Source organism: Solanum dulcamara, chromosome 8 (genome assembly GCF_947179165.1).
Source record: "Solanum dulcamara chromosome 8, daSolDulc1.2, whole genome shotgun sequence".
Classification (NCBI taxonomy): Eukaryota; Viridiplantae; Streptophyta; class Magnoliopsida; order Solanales; family Solanaceae; genus Solanum; species Solanum dulcamara.
This window is the reverse complement of record NC_077244.1, coordinates 64,159,112-64,177,471: the sequence shown is the minus strand read 5'-3', so window position 1 is coordinate 64,177,471 and position 18,360 is coordinate 64,159,112. Positions and strand designations below refer to the sequence as shown.

Genomic DNA, 18,360 nt, shown 5'->3' with positions numbered 1-18,360 from the left:
CGTATCTGGACACACCAAAATTCGATAAGATACGTAATATTGTAAACTAAAGTATATCTAAGTAATTAACTTCTAAACTAGTGAAATTTATGTAAGTTTCCCAAAAATTAAAGACTGCCCGATTCATTAATTTTTCCATATATGGAAGGTTCAAAGAAGGGACGTACCACATTGGGTATATTAAACAGTGATAATATGATCCTCTAAAATACGAAATGAAGTTTCCAGTGAAATGAAGCACCAGAACATTCTACATAGTATAGAAATTAAGGTCAAAAAGATTTCAAGGTAATCTTCAAATTTTTCCAAACCATTTGCTCTAACTTTATTAGTATAAAATCTCCAAAAGAAATGGATTTTTCGATTGCAAAAGTAAATGTTAATTCCTATTTTTTGTTAATTGACATAACTAATTGTTAATTGATCACTTACTCCAGATGACTAAACTTTGCATGCAGTGTTGTCTTTATTTTCAAAGGTCTTCTTCTAGAAAAAAAAAATACCTCTTTTCTGCACCAAACAATTTTGCTCATGTATTTTGGATACATAACTTGGACTCTAAATTAATTATGTATCTAAAATTTCTATAATTAATTTAGAGTCCAAATCACCATATAATATATTTTTTTATATTTATTTAAATATTAATAATATGTGAATATATTAAAAGAAATAAATATTTCTAAAAATGAGCTCATCGTGTAATTTTCTTGTCCACTGTTGTCAGTGGATAGTAGTTAATCTCTTTGTGAGAATACGCTTTCTACTGCCAAATGAGTCAAATAAGAATAGTGATAGGCTCTAGCCAATATCTATACTCTGATTATTTTTTTCTTCACTGTCCCATATTTTTTTTGGGGTTCTATTAATTAATATTGATTTGCATCGAAAAATTTTATTTTCTATAGCCAAGCACATATCAAGTTTGGTTTTCTTTGACTGGAGATTTGCTTTTTTTCTCGTCCTATTTTCTATGGTTTCAGTATCTTCGATTTGATTTTTGTTTTTAACAAAATATGTCATTCTAAGTTCATTGGCTTTAGATTTGCATCGAGTAGGTCATTCAAAAAAAAGCAAGTTAACCACTCTTAATCCAAAAGTTTGTCATTTTCAAATCTTAAATTTGAAAATTTCAGATCCTCCAATCACACGTCTCAATAATCCTTTTTAGAATATCGATCATTACAAAGTTTTCTCAAAACAGAACAAAAACATTACCAAATTAAACTTTTTATCTAATTCCCTTAGTTATTGATGAGCCAATGGGAACACAATCAACTCCATCACAAAGAAATCCCAAAACTAGATAAATCATATATGGACAAATTCAAAATTTACATATTTTTTTACTTCTAAGTAATTTCAAATTACAGAACTTTATTGTACATGCGCAAGAGAAACTGAACCCTCATCAACGAGGGAAGCAAAAGTTTATGCAAGTTCTTTTTCTATTGTATTTTTAATTAAAAGACTACTTTGTTATTGGGCTCCTAACAAATATTCAAATATTTTTTCAATATAAACATAGATCTGTACGAAAGTTCTTGGGTTCTGAAAATTCGTTTCCACTACTGTAAATTTGCCCCGAGATAAATTATTGTTTGAGTGAAGCACCCTATACCCTGCTGTGAGAGTATCATGATTATTTGAGTAGGAATTAAGGTAAAGTAGTACTTTTGTTTTATAAGATTTAGCCAGTCGATATGAGAGTTATTTAATATTTACTACTTACTTTGTTTTTTCCTTTTTCTGTCTTTTCTTTGTTCATACATATAAGATAAGAATTTAATAGCTTTCTAGTTCTTCTAGTCTTTGTTGATTTTTGAGTGTTACATGAAGTATAAAAAAATAAAAAGCTTCTTACAAGTTGGAAATCTGACTCAGGAGGAGTTGGTGTTGGGTTGTGGACTGTGGCAACTAATGAAATTACTGCATGAAGTATAAAAAAAATAAAAAGCTTCTTACAAGTTGGAAATCTGACTCACGAGGGGTTGGGGGTTGGGTTGTGGACTCTGGCAACTATTGCAATTAATGCATTTGGTACGAAGGAAAATGTTTTCCAAGAAAAATCATTTTCTAAAAAATAAGTGAGTCTTTTATTTATTTTTTAGTGTTTGATAAGTAAGTAAGAAAATATTTACTGTATATGTTATCTAGCAAAATGTTATGGACACGAGTAGGGGTGAGAAGTGGGGATTCGAGGATGTGATGGTCAAGGTGTAGAGAATAGTAGAAGAAAAGTATAATTGAAGAGACTCTCTAATAACCCAAAATCGTTAACTAAGATCGAAAGATTCAACTAAAGAAGAGGAAACTAGAAAGGAGAAGGAATAATTTGGTTATGAAAAAAGACTACTTGACTATGGCCACCCCTATTTATACTTATATTAGGATGCTTCTAGAAATTATTCTAGATACATCTACAAAAACAATCTAGAAACCATTATCTTCAAACTATTTAACAAGAATGTAGATTATTTTATGATTTTCTACAAATAACATCTCTAGAATATCTGCAAAAAAATTCTAGTAACTTTATCTTCTACTCTAGAATATCTAAATATTTCTATAAGATGCTTATCCTAAACAATCTAGAAACCATTATCTTCAAACTATTTAACAAGAATCTAGATTATTTTATGATTTTCTACAAATAACATCTCTAGAATATCTGCAAAAAAAATTCTAGTAACTTTATATTCTACTCTAGAATATCTAAATATTTCTATAAGATGATTATCCTAAATACTACACTACACTATTCTAGAAACTAATCTATGATATTGCAAAAAATCATCTTTAATTTTTTCACACAAAGGGTGAGGGTTGGAGTGGTTTGGGAGAACATAATAAACTTAGAATTATTCAATAACATTTATTTTCGCTACGAAAAATCATTTTTTCTCATTAAAAATATACCTGAAATTTCCATTTCAAAGCTTGAAAAGTGTATTCTCGAAATACAAATTAGAAGATATCTATTGCCTGGAAATTTCAGTCCACTACTATAACGTCAAAAAATAAGGTTTTTATCGTCAACGAATGCATTGAATACCTTTTCCAATAACTTTTAATACTTTCAAATCATTGCTCTCACTTTATTCGTATAATCTCCAAAAGATTTGGACTTTTCTATTGCAGAAGGAATAATTCCCATTTTTAATTGTTAGTTGAATTGTACTCTGGTATGAACATACTGATCAATTTCTTTAGACTCAAAGATAGTAGCAGAGTCGGAATTTTAATTTTTATCGATTCGAGATTCTAAAACAACTACTTCAAGTGTTAATAATTGAGTTCTATCCTTAATATTTGTACATATTTAAATAAATTTCTTAACACAAATTACTGAGTTCGACTAAACTATACCAGAGTTGTATCTCTGCCTATGCTAAAAGAGCTTCAAGACTATAGGAATAAAGTCTATTTTCAAGTAACTTTTTCTATATAAGTAAGTTTTATGTTTGTTTGTGGCCATTACTTTTTGTATCTAATTCACCTCTCTGTCAAGAAAAGGTCTCACTACAAATTAATAATATGTCTCATCATGACAATTTCAGTGCACCAATGCCATGGATTGGAAGGTATATTGTAGCAGCATCTTTGATTTGCATACTTGCAATGTTAGCAGATGCAGTACAAGGAATTAGAAGGCGAAAATTCTGGCTTCCATGCAGATTTTTCACTTTTAATGCTGCTTCATTGACATTGTTAGGGGTTGTAGTTAAGTTGCCACTTGATCTAAACAATCCCATGCCAGGGAAAATTGATCAGATGGCTAAACTTAGCAGTGTTGTCTTTATGTCTACAGCAATGGCTAACTTTATGCCTTCGCTCGCGCTGATGGATAACAAAGATATCTTCATGGACATGACTGCATTGGGTATTCTTGTCATCACCCTTGTTGCAAATGTCTGCATTGAATTAGGCACCGGTGTTATCTACTCGGAGAAAATAGAGCATATTGTTGTTATGCTTTCTATTGTTTTTCTATTTGTGATCATGTGCTTCTCAGCGCTTACAGTTCCAACGATTAAAAGTTATTTAGAACTGGAGTATAGAAAAAAAGGCAACATGATTGAAATTGATGATTTAATAGAAGGTGAAAAACCGGTTGAAGTGAAACTGAAAGAAAATTTGAGGAAATTTTTTGTCATGGCAAAAACAGGAAATCCTCAGTTTGTGATGGCACGCTCTGCTACTTGTGCTGCTTGTTGCGCCATCTGTTGTCTGAATGGTCTGCTGTTACTGGAAATGTCACTCCGTGACAACTTATTTGGTGCACATATCAAGTCCATATCCGATTACAGAAGATCAACATATTGCATTTCGAGGATTCAATCCGCTGGAGTGGCAGTAGGCACATTGTCCTCACTTATCAGATGGATTGCCATTGCTACAATTAAATCTTCAAACAAAAGCATAAACATTAAAGTAGAAAATCATTGGCTTGAGAGACTTAAAGACTGGAAAGATAGTCCCTTTGCCCTGCAAATCAAGAATCCAAAATGCAGAATGGTGGTCCAGCAGATACAAAATTTAATCTTGCTAAATTGTATAAGAGTACAGATACTAATTGTAGTAGCCAGCAAGATAGTGCAACTATTCCCTATTCTCCTCCTAAGGTTTCTACGTTCGTGTTTTTGTTCTTCCTCATGGTGCAACCACATATTCAATTCAAAATCAGAATCAGTAGAGAATCTAGAGGAAGACATTAACCGATACGTTTTACATCTGGAAGGTGAGGAGGAACTGACTCAGGTGACGGCAAACAAGTGGGATGACACCTCTTGGATGATGGAAATTGGTAGAAAACAGCAGCCAAAACATCTTATGGAGATTTTGCAGAAACTGACTGATATTAGAGGAGTCAGTAAGTTTGACATCAATCAATTTCAAGAGCCACCTATTGGTTGGAAAATGACTATAGTAACTTTAACAACAATTGCCACAACAATTCCTAACATTGATCACAAAATGGTGGAAAAACTCTTGCTTAGTGTCAGCCAAGGTCTCAAGTATGTCAGCTTCATTGAAGATGTCATTGAAACCAATGAAAACTCGGAGAAAAATAAACAAGCAGCAGACGTAGCATGGTTAGAGCTATATCTATATCGTAGATGGCTTGATCAAGAACTGCAAGAGATGGATCTTCAAGGAAAAACTAGCAAAGGGATTCTTCACAGTTTTGTAGACATAGCGCAAAACTATGTCACAATAGATGATTACTCAAGAAAGCTAACCAAAGTTATAGCAGCAAACTCTATGTATCAAATGAGCCAAATCATACTACAGGACAGCAAAAAAATTGATGATCAGACAGAAGTACACTTTTTCAATTATATATCTGTTATGATTGCAGATGCACTTGGTGCTTGTTTGATCTATATGCCTTATGCTATTACTAAAAAATGTTCTTCCAGTGCCATAGAGAAGAGGGAAGAAAATGTCCAACATGCTATTCGGCTTCTTGGTGAAGCCGAAGAAATGATAAAATCCCTTCAGCAGTATGAGAAAATTACTCCAACTAATTCGTCTAACAGTGACTTGGATTCTTCAAGCTCAGATGAAATTGGAATACCTATTGAGTAATGTATATAAAAAAGTGAGAGATATGCATATTAGTTGTTCATTAAATTTAAGGTTTTCTTCTCCCAGTTTGTTTGAATTCTCTTTAAAATTTTCATTTCATTTAGCAAGTAATTTTGTGTACATTTCAACTGCAAAGTAAGTTCATTTTTGTACATACAAAATAGACAAACTGATATACATTGTTACAATTAGTGATGCATTGGTGCCTTTTGGTATTATGATTTCTTTTAAAGTCCCAAAGAAGCATGATTCCCCTGTTTTTTGCTTAATAATTCCCAAAAGAAATAATAAAAAAAGGGAAGTTGCTATTATTAGGACTTAGGAGTATTAATCATGTAGAGTAGCAACCTCCATGAAACTCTAGTCAATGTTGAAATGGATGGATTATATGGTTTGGAAGAATAAAGACCTTGACTTTGAAAACCAATATACACCAATTCTAATAGTGTAAACACTTGTATTTTTCTGTTTTAAAAGTAATATTCAAACACTTGTATTTTGGCTTCCCTACAGATTTTTCACTCCCACTTCTTTTAACACAATCCCATGCCAGGGGATGTTGATTAGATTGCTAAACTTATCAGCTTTGTCTTCATGTTGACAGCGATTACTAACTTTATGCCATCACTGACACATATAGATAACAAAGACATCTTTATGAATATGGCAGCGTTATGTATTCTTGTCATCACCCTTGTTACAAATGTTTGCTTTGAATTAGACATCTGGTGTTATCTACTTATATAAGAAAATCGCGGCTATATATTTATGCTATCCATTGCTTCTTTATTTGTGATCATGTGCTTTTCAACCCTGACAATTTCAACAAACAAAAGTTAGTTGGAACTAAAGTAGAGAGAAAGACCAAATTAAATGATTGCGACTGAAGATTTAGTACAAGGTAAAAAAACCTGTGGTGGTTTGAGGCAGAAACTGGATCATTCCGGTTTGGCCCAAGTAATTTTTGGGAAAAACTTGAAAAAAAAACTTGGTAACTAGTGTTTGGCCATATAATTTGCCATTACTTGGCAAATATCCCAAGTTTTAGAAAAAATTAGAACTTGGGAACTCAGAAAGTTTAAATTTTTTAAAGATTACTCCAAACTTTATATTTTATAAAAACACCCATCATCTATTGTGGGAAAGAAATTATTTGTAGGATGTGGAAAAATTTTACAAAAGAATAGTCTCATCCGAAAAAGAATAATTTGCATGACAAGAGTGGAAAAAAGAACAATTTGTTTTTAATTCGATTAATGTATTGCTCTTGCCCATATTGTTATTTTGTTGTTGTTGATTGTTTATCAATTATGCTATAAGATTTTTTTTCAACGAAATATGTTTATTATAAAATGATAACACAAACTTATGGGTATTTTTAAAACTTACGGGTATAAAATAATATTTTTTTAAAACAGTCAAATATTCTTGAGAAAATTTGTGGCCAAACGCATGTTGGGGGAGGAAGCACCACAACTAAAGTTTGATATGACAATTAATATGAAAATAAATTGGACACGAAAATTTTACGTGGAAACCCTTCTAATTGATAGAGGGGAAAAACCACGGGGTAGAAGGATCTCACTATTAAATATGGAGTACACTGCTCTCAAATACAAAAAGAAAACAACAATTAACACTTCTCTCTTGAAAAAGGAACAACTACTAAAGAGTACACTCAAGACTATAATATTTATCTTGGTGTATAACTCTCTTTGTATTCTTACTCTCTCTTTCTGGGATGAATTAAATGAGGGCAAGAGGCCCTCTATTTATAGAAAACAAAAACGCGTAAAAAAAATTCTACGCGTTTTGCTGTCAACTTTTTCTACGCGTTATGCTGTTTTTTTCTACGCGTTTTGCTGGTTTGCTTTTTCAAAAGTTTGTTTTTGCTTTTGAAGATTTGACTTCTGTAAGCCACCATTATTGACTATCTTTCAACGCATAGTGAAACTTCACACAAAAATTACTTAGAATGTGATCCACTTATTTTGTTACTGGTGTTTGTGTTACTTTGTGATCTTATTACTGAAAGTACTTTTCATTATTGAAATTTGAAAGCTTTCTGTTGCTCAAAAGTTGGCTGAGTGTCATTAGTAAATTGCACCAAACACAGACTTTGATATTTTGTATTTATGTCCCAGAAACTCATGAATATGTGTAGTGCAAATCTTGATATTATGCATATTTTGTTGTTACTATATATGTGCTAAATATAATGGAGTTTAATTTGCTTTATATTCAAGTGCATACAATGACTTTAAAGGTTTCAGAGTGAAGGGAATGCATGTTTTCATATTCACATATAGCACTTTCCCATTTCAACCATTTGATATATTATGTTCAATGATTTCTCATTCTATTCATCTCCTGAAACAATGAACCTACCCAAATATCTGAATTGTTTGCATTTAACTATCACAATCCTTTCTAAGTTCACATCAATTTCAATCTTTTATACAGCTAAAAATTTAATTTTACTTTTACTTTTACTTATCCTAAAAATTCCTCATTATCCAATATATGGTCTACTACAACATGCAAACTAGTTCACTCCATATATTAAATTTAAAAATGATAAAAAATAAAATAAATGGTCTCTGTGTGACTTGGAAGTTCCCTGGACTTCCAAGTTGTAGCTTTGGCTCCCAAAATTTATAATGAAAAGCACAAGACATTCATAGAATAATATTGTTAATTAGGCTTGGCCACATGGTATTAATGGAGACATTAAGATCATCTCAACTTTATGCCATTCCAAGAATTGAAAACCACAAGAATCAAAATATCTTGTTGTGAGTTATAGGTTTAGTCTTTATCAAGTCCAGAAGCATCCTTACCACTTTGGTATAAGTTGGCCATGCCCACTTCTAATGACTCTTCATTTTTGTGAAACATGATAAGAATAAGAGTTTTAAGGATTTTATTCTTTCATTTTTACCCAATTCATGAATTTTTTATTTTATTTTACATTAGACTTAAATATTTTAAATATTTTTGGATGAGCTAATATTAAGAATTTGAATAAATAAAAAAATATCTGCTAAAACAAATAAAAGAATTCAATTAAATTAAATTGGGTTTGAAAGTATTTTTAGACTAAAAGGTGAATGAATGAGTATCTTTGAATAAAAAGCATAGATATTTTTAGATCAAAAGGTGAAAAAAGATATTTTTAAGCCATTTCCAATAGATTAAGGATATTCTTGTCCCATTTTCCCAAGTTAAATAGAGGAACAAAGAAATGAATCAGAATTCTCTGCCTCTTTAGGAGCCATTAATGCAGCATCTTTGTTACATTATTATGTTCAATTGGTAGGCTTGCTACAAAACATACTCCTAAATGTTCATATTATATGATATTTTTAAGTTTGGGCCTACCCCTCAAAAATCATTTAACATAATTTCTTGTTTATTAAAAAATTTACTTATTTAATAAAGATAAAATTTGAAGAAAAAAATACAATTAATATTTATCTAGAATATGTATAAAGAACCATTTAATTTAAATTAAATATAAAAACTAATAATATCATATAATATGTGGAACAGAAAGAGTAGTATTTAATAGGGTACGGTCACCATCAACAATTAACTATTGGGGTTCAAGAGCTGAGCTGGTAAGATACTCGTAGGCATAGAGCCTTTGAAGGAATTTCCATCTCAATTAAAACCTTAATTTGGAATATTTGAAGCCAAATTATCACAAATATTTACTACTATCGTTCTATATTATGTATCTTTTAAAATTCTTGCATATCCTTTAATTAAAAATTATATTTAATAACCTTAATTAATCTTAACACAAATAGATAGAACAGAGACAATTACTATAGCTTCTCCAAGGTGAATACAAGAACCAATATTCTTGAGGGATATTACGTCTTGATACAGACCCAAACATATTCATATTAGGAATGGTCTTTTTTATAATCTTTCACATTCACTATTAGAAAATATGGAATTAGCTATGGAATTTGTCGGTAATTCCTAGCTGATTCGTAGCTAAATAACTCCTAGGTAATTGAATTTTTGAAATTAACATGTAATTTTTATTGTTTAACTATGTGATTTTGTCTGTCGCTAATTTTTTATTTTATAAAAATGTATGCAACATTCTTTATTAAATAAAATAGAAAGGAATGTGACACATAAATTGGTACACGTCCAAAATAGCCACAAAAAATAAATACACCTCACACTTTCCATCTATAAATTCTCACTCACTTGTTCATTTCCAACACCAAGTAACCTCTAAGCTCTAGCAAAAACACACATAATTTGCACATCCCACATTTTCACAAAAAAGAAAAAAAAATGGCTAAGGCTATTGCATCATCATTCATTGGTCTTCTCTTCATCACTTTGAACCTTCTCTTCTTCACAATGGTTACTTCAACTTACATCCCATGTCCACCAAAGACTCAACACAAGAACCACCCCCCATCAATATCCAAGGGTGGTTACCATAAGTGCCCAAAGGACACACTAAAATTAAAGGTGTGTGGCAATTTATTGAATGACTTGGTGCATGTTGTTGTTGGAAGCCCATTATTGTCATCAAAGAGTTCATGTTGTTCTCTAATTGAGAATCTTGCTGATGTTGATGCTGCTGTTTGTCTTTGCACTGCCATTAAAGCTAATGTCTTGGGAACTCACATTAATGCTGCTCTTTCACTCACCTTGTTGCTCAACAACTGCGGAAAGACTGCACCTAGAGGTTTCAAATGCGCGTAAATATGTAATTGAACCATTTCTATGTTTTTGCATTCGTTGTCAACAACTTCTTTTTTCGTTTGGATTTAAGTTATATGTACTGACAGTGTAAATTATTTTTTTACACTATCAGAATTAATGTGTGTGTAATTGTGTATGCATGGTTGCTTATTTTCTCAGGAAATATGTGAGAGTTATTCTATTTGGTTTGAAGGAAGGCTCCTTTCCTATCCTTCTTTTCGGTCTGTTATATCTATATATATCCCATTTTTATTAGTAATGAAATTATGCGGGCGACTGATCATTTTTCATTGTGAAATTTGAGAAAAATAGTCTTTGTTTTCAAAATGGATATTGCGTTTGGCGATGAATACAAATTGGAGTTGTTTTTGACTTTTTGTAAGTAATTTAGATCTATTGAAAAAAATCAAAATACCCTTTTGTTGTTTTTCAAGTTTTTAAAAATTTTAAAATTTAATTGCAAGTTGAATTCCAAATGGCCAAACTTATTTGACCATAGTTCAACTGCGGAAAAAAGTGAAAAAAATTGACGGCCAAACGAGAACGACCGGCAACTAAAATGGACAATTTTGAATTTAGGGCGGATTGGGAGAGTTGGTTATGGATTTATGTGAATTTAGAAGTTTTTGTCCAGGCAGATGGCAATTCAGTTGGTCTGGCTTATCAGCTTTTAAATCCAATTAAAATTACCCTTTTTTAAGGAAAGATAATTAGTTAACATTACAGGGAGTAGATGGCCCCAAGGGCCCTATTCTAGAAGTAAAAAAAGGGGTTACTGGCATTATAGTGTGAGATACATGACTACAATGACATGAAGTAAACCTTGACTTTATCATCTATAAATATTTAACTATACACCTAATATATTATAGTATCAACTTGAGGTTCCCATAAATATTAAATTTTCAATCTGGTTATAGTCATGAATCATGATACAAAAATTTAGAGACCTAAGTTAAAGAAAAAATGTTGAAGGTTTAGATGTCAATTGGACAATAATAAAACAAAAGCATAATGTTAAATGTTAATTGACATTTCCAATTAGAGAATTAAGCATGTTACATCTTGTGATTCACGTATAAAGTTCTCTCTAGTATGTCCTTGAAGTTAAAATATAAAAGTCAAGAATATGTACAAACCAACATTTTAGGTAGGCGTTGTTTGATTATAGATTTCAAATATTTTTCATTTGTCCATTTTTTAATGACCTCTCAGTTACATATAGACATGGATAATAAAGTTAGATAAAAAATGTAATGTTCATCTTTTAGATTTATGTACATACGAATGAGAATAAGGAAACGATAAGTCTTTTGCGGAGAGAGTAATTTGATGAGTGAGTTTTTATACATAATAGATTGGTAGAATCCAATAATACTTTCAAAAGATGAAGAAAAAAATAAGAAAGAATGTCACTATTTTCTTGGAAAAAGATTGACATAACCAAAAAATAAATAAATCCCAAGTACAATGTTTTCAGGGTTGTGAATGGAATTGAGGCAGCTGTCCTCTGATTTTTTAAGTGTTAGATAATATCGTTGTTTATAGAACAAGGATTATATCATTTGAAAACTAACCAGAGACAAACTAGCAGCGTAAGCGTTCTTTGTTTAGTATTCAATGCAAATTCATATTAGTTAGGCCGGTAAACTTTGGACACGAGGTGCGGTTAAAAAAGTAACCCACATGAAAATTGACTTATAAAGTAAGAACTCATTAAGGTATAAAGTCGCTGGGAATGACAATTGGGGCAGTGCGGGGTAGGGCAACCATATGATAGGACAGGGCAGGGGAACAAATAAATGAGGCAGGCCAGACAAGGCAAGACAAAACTTAATTTTAAAAACTTTTTAATAGGACATAACTTTTTTAGATAATATTAAAGGGTCAAAATTATTTCCTCTCAGGTTTGGTTTAAAAATCAAACCCCCCTCAAACTTTCAACAATAATTATTTTTTCTCTTTTATTTTAATTAATTTTTTAAAATACCTATTTTATCCTTTGTATTATCAACCTTTGCCTTTTTTTTTTTTACTTTTTTAAAATCATGTTTTTTTTTATTTTTTATTCTAAGTAACAAATTTTCTATTAAAAACAAAAATTATTTTTTCTATTCGACAAAATTAAAGTAAAAAAAATTCTAATTGAATATATAAATTATTGACATTCTATAATGAAATAAATGAGTAGAGTAAAAAGTGAATATTTTAATAATAATCAAAACTCTAATGTATACTATTTATCTTTCTTAATCTAAGTATTTATAGACTTTTATTTAAGCACATTAAAATTATAAGCAAAATAATTTTTTTATCAGTTTGTCATTAAAATTTATGTTATTATTTATGATTATTATTTTAATATTACATGCATTTAATATGTTAATGTATATAAATGCATGTTTCCATTCTCTCTTATTCTTAAATGTCTGAATAGATAAACGATTTTTGTTTGTAAATAATGAAGTATTTTTTAAATTAATGACACATGTCGAAGTTGTGTGGCAATCCAAATCAAAATAAATAGGCCACTAAAATCATGCCACGTGTCAAAGTTATGTGGTAATTCAAGTCAAATTAAATAAGCCACTGAAATCAAGTCACATGTCAAAGTTATGTGGCAATTCAAGTCAAATTAAATGAACCACTAGAATAATGATGTGACATGCGTTGACCAATCAAATTGAAGCTCTTCACCAAAGGCATCGGATTGGTCAGTTCAAATCGACCAATCAAATCACACAGGAATACCACTTCCTACAACTATAAATAGGGATCCTCATTATTCTCGAGGGGGGGTGTTCAAGAACAAGAAGCAAGAAGAGAGCTCGTGGATCAGAGACCGCAAATTCTCTACAAAGCTACAAAGTTCAAGTAATTAAATTCAAGTTCAAGATCAAGAACGAATGCAAATATCAAAATGTTCGAGATCAAGTTACTTGTTTATACTTATTATTCGTCATAACCATACAAGTGTTCGTGACGAATATTTCAAATCTAAGTTTGAAGACGAAGATTCAAGATCAAGCTATTCAAGCCCTTGACTCTAAATCAAATTCAAGGTCGACATATTTCATATTATTTGAAGAATCAGAGGATTATCATAGAGATTGTAACACGCACTACATTTTGAAATTAAATATTATACTTTGTTACTACAATTTTTCGATCTTGATTATTTATTTTTCTCCGCTCAAAAATTTTTTGTTTATAAATTTTGGCACGCCTAGTGGGACAATCTCTACCTCTCATCTCTTTCCATCGATCATCAAGCTTCAAGAATACTTAAATGGCATCTAGGAAGTTTGACTCCAGAACTATTGTTGCTAAGGATACTGATTCCAAGTTTTCCTCTAAGGTGGAGAACATACTGGATGCTACTATGGGAAGTCTGGGACCCATCACTAGAAATAGAGCAAACTTGCTAGGATAATAAGCACTTCAAGTGTCGTCCGCATCAGTTCCTATTTTTGATCCTCCATCTTCAAATGGGACAGTTCCGAATGAATTAGAAGAAGGAGAGAATATAGTTGACATTGTTGAAAAGAAATTGGCTCGACTTAGTCCTTTTAACACAAGAAATTGCACTATTCAAGATGACGATGATGTCTTGATCACAAGATCTGCCCTAGTCACTCCACGTAACTTATTTTAAATAAATTTCAGTTTGAGGGAAAATCCGTGCTTTACTCCATCATCTATAACGGCCATCCAAACGATGATGACTAATGCCTCAACTGTTGAAGAAAACTCGCAAGTTTGACAAAGACAATCGAAGGTCTAACAAAATATGTGCAAGATCAGGATAATCGAATTGTAGAATTGAAGGATAGAGTTAAAAATGTTATAGAAAGGGACTCAAGTCATGCACCTGGAAAATGTCCCATGATACAATAAAAGGGAGATTCAATTACAAAGTAAATAAATGTGGGTGATGAGCTGCAAGTATCCGCTGAAGGAGGAATTTCCATTCATCAACTGAATAACTTCATTATGAGAACTATCAAAGATAAATATGACGAGTCTTCAAAGTCATCATTTATGTATGCAAAGCCATACACTTCAAGAATTAATGTTTTGAAGATGCCTGCAAGTTATCAACCTCCAAAATTTCAATAATTTGACGGAAAGGGAAATTCAAAGCAACACATTGCCCATTTTGTTAAAATTTTTAATAATGCTGGAACATATGAAGATTATCTGTTCAAACAATTTGTGCGCACCTTACAAGGAAATGCCTTTGACTGGTATACGAATCTCGAGGCTGGCTCTATTGATAGTTGGGAACAACTTGAGCATGAATTTCTCAATCGTTTCTATAGCACAAGGCGTATTATGAGCATGGTTGAACTCACAAATACACGTCAATAGAAAGATGAACATGTCATCGAGTTCATTAACCGATGGAGAAATGCAAGCTCAATTGTAAGGATAGGCTTAGTGAAATTTCCGGAATAGAAATGTGTATTCAAGGAATGCGTTGGGGACTTCGTTATATCCTACAGGGTATTAAACCCAAATTATTTGAGGAACTTGACACATGTGCTCATGATATAGAGTTGAGCATGTCTGCAAGTGAAATTGAAGGACCACTTATTTATGAGCCTCGCAAGGGAAAAGACAAAATAGAGATAAAGAAAGAAGGAAAATTGGCACCTAAGTTTGGAAATAAGGAGTCTATGAATGTTAATGCCGTGTCTTTGAAAATGACTACAAATCTAAGAAAGAATCAAAGGGTGAAGACCACGACTTTTTAGAATAACGTTGATAGAAAGCTGACTTTGAAGAAAATGTAGGCAAAAGATTATCCTTTCTTGGACTCAAATGTCCCAGCAATTTTTAAAGAGTTTCTGGCATTAAAACTCTTTGAGCTACCTGAAATGAAGCGTCCAGATGAGGCTGAGAGGACTAATGATCCAAATTACTGCAAATATCATCGTTTGATGGGCCATTCTATTGAAAAATATTTTATCTTTAAGGAAAAGATCATGGACTTGGCCCGTGAAGAAAAAATATTGCTTAAAGACGAGAATGAGAGTTCAAATCAAGTCTCTGTCACTTTTGGTTTACTCGATCCCATAGTTCTTTGCAACTTTATTGAAATATATAATAGTGGTGTTGTCCTAGCCACATCACCACCAAAAATGATTAAATTTGGTGACTTCAAATCGATAGATGTTAACATATCATCGCTCGTTCCTTTGATGAATGAAGTAATAGGGGAAGATAAACCTCTAGAGAAAAATCAATCTTACGGTGCTTATACTGATGATGAAGGATGGATTTTAGTGACACGATGAAAATGTTGTAAAATGATCTTGCAAAGAGAGACAAGTAGACAACTGACAAGAGCAAAGATAAAGAAACTACCTAAAACTCAAAGGGTAAAGAAGAATGCGAAGAAGTCAAGAGTTGGGGGAAATTACTATCAAAAACAATGTTCTCCGGTGACATTAGAGGAATTCTTGACAAATTAGTTTCGTGAAAAAATTTCTCATTGTGACAACAAGGCCTCATGTTGTAACATTGATAAAGAAGAGACAATGGGAGAAAGCTCATCGCCATCATTACCTCCATCACATGAAGGCCCTATAAAGCCTCACTCTAAAGAAGTGGACACTTGTGATGCGAAGTTTACATTCACTAATGATGATCTTTTATTGGGTGAAGTATTGCATAATCGTCCTTTATATATGATAGGTTTTATGCGTGGACATAAAGTAAATAGGATCATGGATCTGGGGTCAATATTCTCCCTATTCGTACTGTAAAGGAACTTGAAATCCCGATAAATGAACTGTTTGAAAGTCGTCTAATGATTCAAGGATTTAACCAAGGGGGCAGAGAGCCATTTGTGCTATCAAATTAGATATAACGATGGAAGATATGCGTTCGAGTGCATGGATGCATGTTATTGACTCAAAGACCTCGTATAATATCTTGTTAGGAAGGCCATGAATTCATGAGAACAAAGTGGTGCCATCCACCTACCATCAATGTTTCAAATACTTTGAAGATGGGGTTCAAAAGAAGGTAGTTGCTGATGATGAACCTTTCACCGAGACAGAAGCGCACTTTGCTGATGCAAAATTCTACTTAAAGAATCATGTCTCAAAAAAAGTAAAAGTTGATAACGCGATACCAATCAGAAAGGCTGATATCATAAAAAAGGTTGATGTAGCACCAGATAATGCGAGGGTCATGATTGAAAAGAATAAAACGCTTTCATATATGAGTAACATACCTAAGACAAGTGAGGCATCTTCAAGTAAGAGAACGATTCCTATTTCTCACTATGTCCCAAAGACAAACAAGGTCAAGATCCCACCCTCTGAGTTGCAGAGTAGCAAGTTGACATTTCCTATCAAGCAAATTGATGCAATCAAATCACCTTCAAAAATGATAAAAGGATTTGTCAGACCATCAAATCATGATTCATATGAATCACTTCCTAAAAAGCGTACAAATAAGGGTTTTGACCCAAATGCATATAAGTTGTTGGTGAAAGCAGGGTACAATCCCAATGAAGCTTTTAAAGTAGGGAAGTTTCCAAATGAAGTTATTGAAAAGTTAAATCATGGCCTCTATCCAACTCAAAGGATGATGATAGAGAGAGAGGGTATGTTGTAAATCAATCACGCAAAGGCTTGGGTTACAAACAACCATCGCCAATTTGAATCTCTATAAAAAGGATGAGCATCAACTACATTACCCTTGTGGAAGAACCTATGATGTTCGACAAGAAGCCTTTTATGTTTGATCGACTTAATAGCATGACTCCTAATATTTTTGCATTTGATCAGCTTATCGAATCAACTCCAAAAATTTTAGTGTTTGATCGGTTGAGAACAATGAAAAAGAAATACAAGCGCTAAGGGAATTATAGAACAATAGAAGAATGGGTACATGCTCGAGAGCTTAATTCACCCAAGAATTGCCCCAGTTTGATTCCTTATAGAATGAGGCGAGAAACAAAACTTGTAGTTTCATGAGGAAATATCCTGAGAGCAAGAACTCATACCATAGTTCACACTAGGAAGCGAGATGAAGATAAAGAAAGTATGAGATCATCAAATCACATCACAATTTGTGACGAGGAAAGTACTTCACTATATAAAAAAATTGAGGATGGGTTTGTTGATATTCATGTATGCCATCACATATCTTTTAATGATGGTGATCCTCAAGAAGGTGAGAATACTGAAGATGAGCCACCTGAACTCGAGAAAAGGGTAAGGAATACTATTGATGCATTGAAGGAAGTAAATCTTGAGGTTGATGATGATATAAGACCTACATATATAAGTACTTCACTGGAAGACTATGAAGAGAAGAAATATATTAAGCTGCTTATGGAATTTAGGGATGTATATGCTTGGAGTTACAAAAAGATACGAGGATTAGACCCTAAAGTTGTAATTTAACGTCTTACTGTGAAATGAGGCACTCGTCCTGTTAAACAAGCTCAATGTCGCTTTAGACCTGAACTGGTTTGTTTGATTGAAACTGAAGTTAACAAGATCATTGAAGCAGGTTTTATTCGTGAAGTCAAATATCCTACATGAATTTCAAGCATTGTACCTGTAAGAAAGAAGAATGGCCAAATTCGAGTTTGTGTTGACTTTAGAGATCTTAATAATGCATGCCCTAAGGATGAATTTCCTCTTTCAACCCCTGAGCTTATGATTGATGCCATGAATGGATACGAGACAATGTCTTTCATGGATAGTTTATTTGGATACAATCAAATTCGCATGGCACCAATGGATGAAGAACTTACTGCATTTTGCACTCCTAAAGTTATATATTGCTACAAAGTAATGTCTTTTGGTTTAAAAAATGCTGGGTCTACTTATCAACGAGCCATGCAGAATATTTTTGATGACATACTTCATAAAAATTGTGCCTTTGGAGTTCTTCGGGAAAGTTTGTCGGTTTTATTGTTCGACATCGAGGAATTGAGATTGACCAAGATAAGATAGATGCTATTTTGAAGATGCCTGAGCCAAAAATAATTAATGAATTAAAAAG

General features: G+C 32.3%; 1 protein-coding gene across 1 annotated transcript; it reads left to right on the top strand.

Annotated features, from left to right (window-relative positions):
* The first annotated feature begins 9,834 nt into the window (after nt 1-9,834).
* On the top strand, nt 9,835-10,593 carry LOC129899725 (14 kDa proline-rich protein DC2.15-like). The gene has a single exon (XM_055974758.1). It carries the CDS (start codon nt 9,910-9,912, stop codon nt 10,327-10,329), a length of 420 nt encoding a protein of 139 aa, XP_055830733.1. The 5' UTR covers nt 9,835-9,909; the 3' UTR covers nt 10,330-10,593.
* The last annotated feature ends 7,767 nt before the right edge of the window (nt 10,594-18,360 follow it).

Coding starts and splice junctions, on each gene's coding strand:
- LOC129899725 (XM_055974758.1), top strand. CDS start 9,910: ATGGCTAAGGCTATTGCATCATCATTCATTGGTCTTCTCTTCATCACT.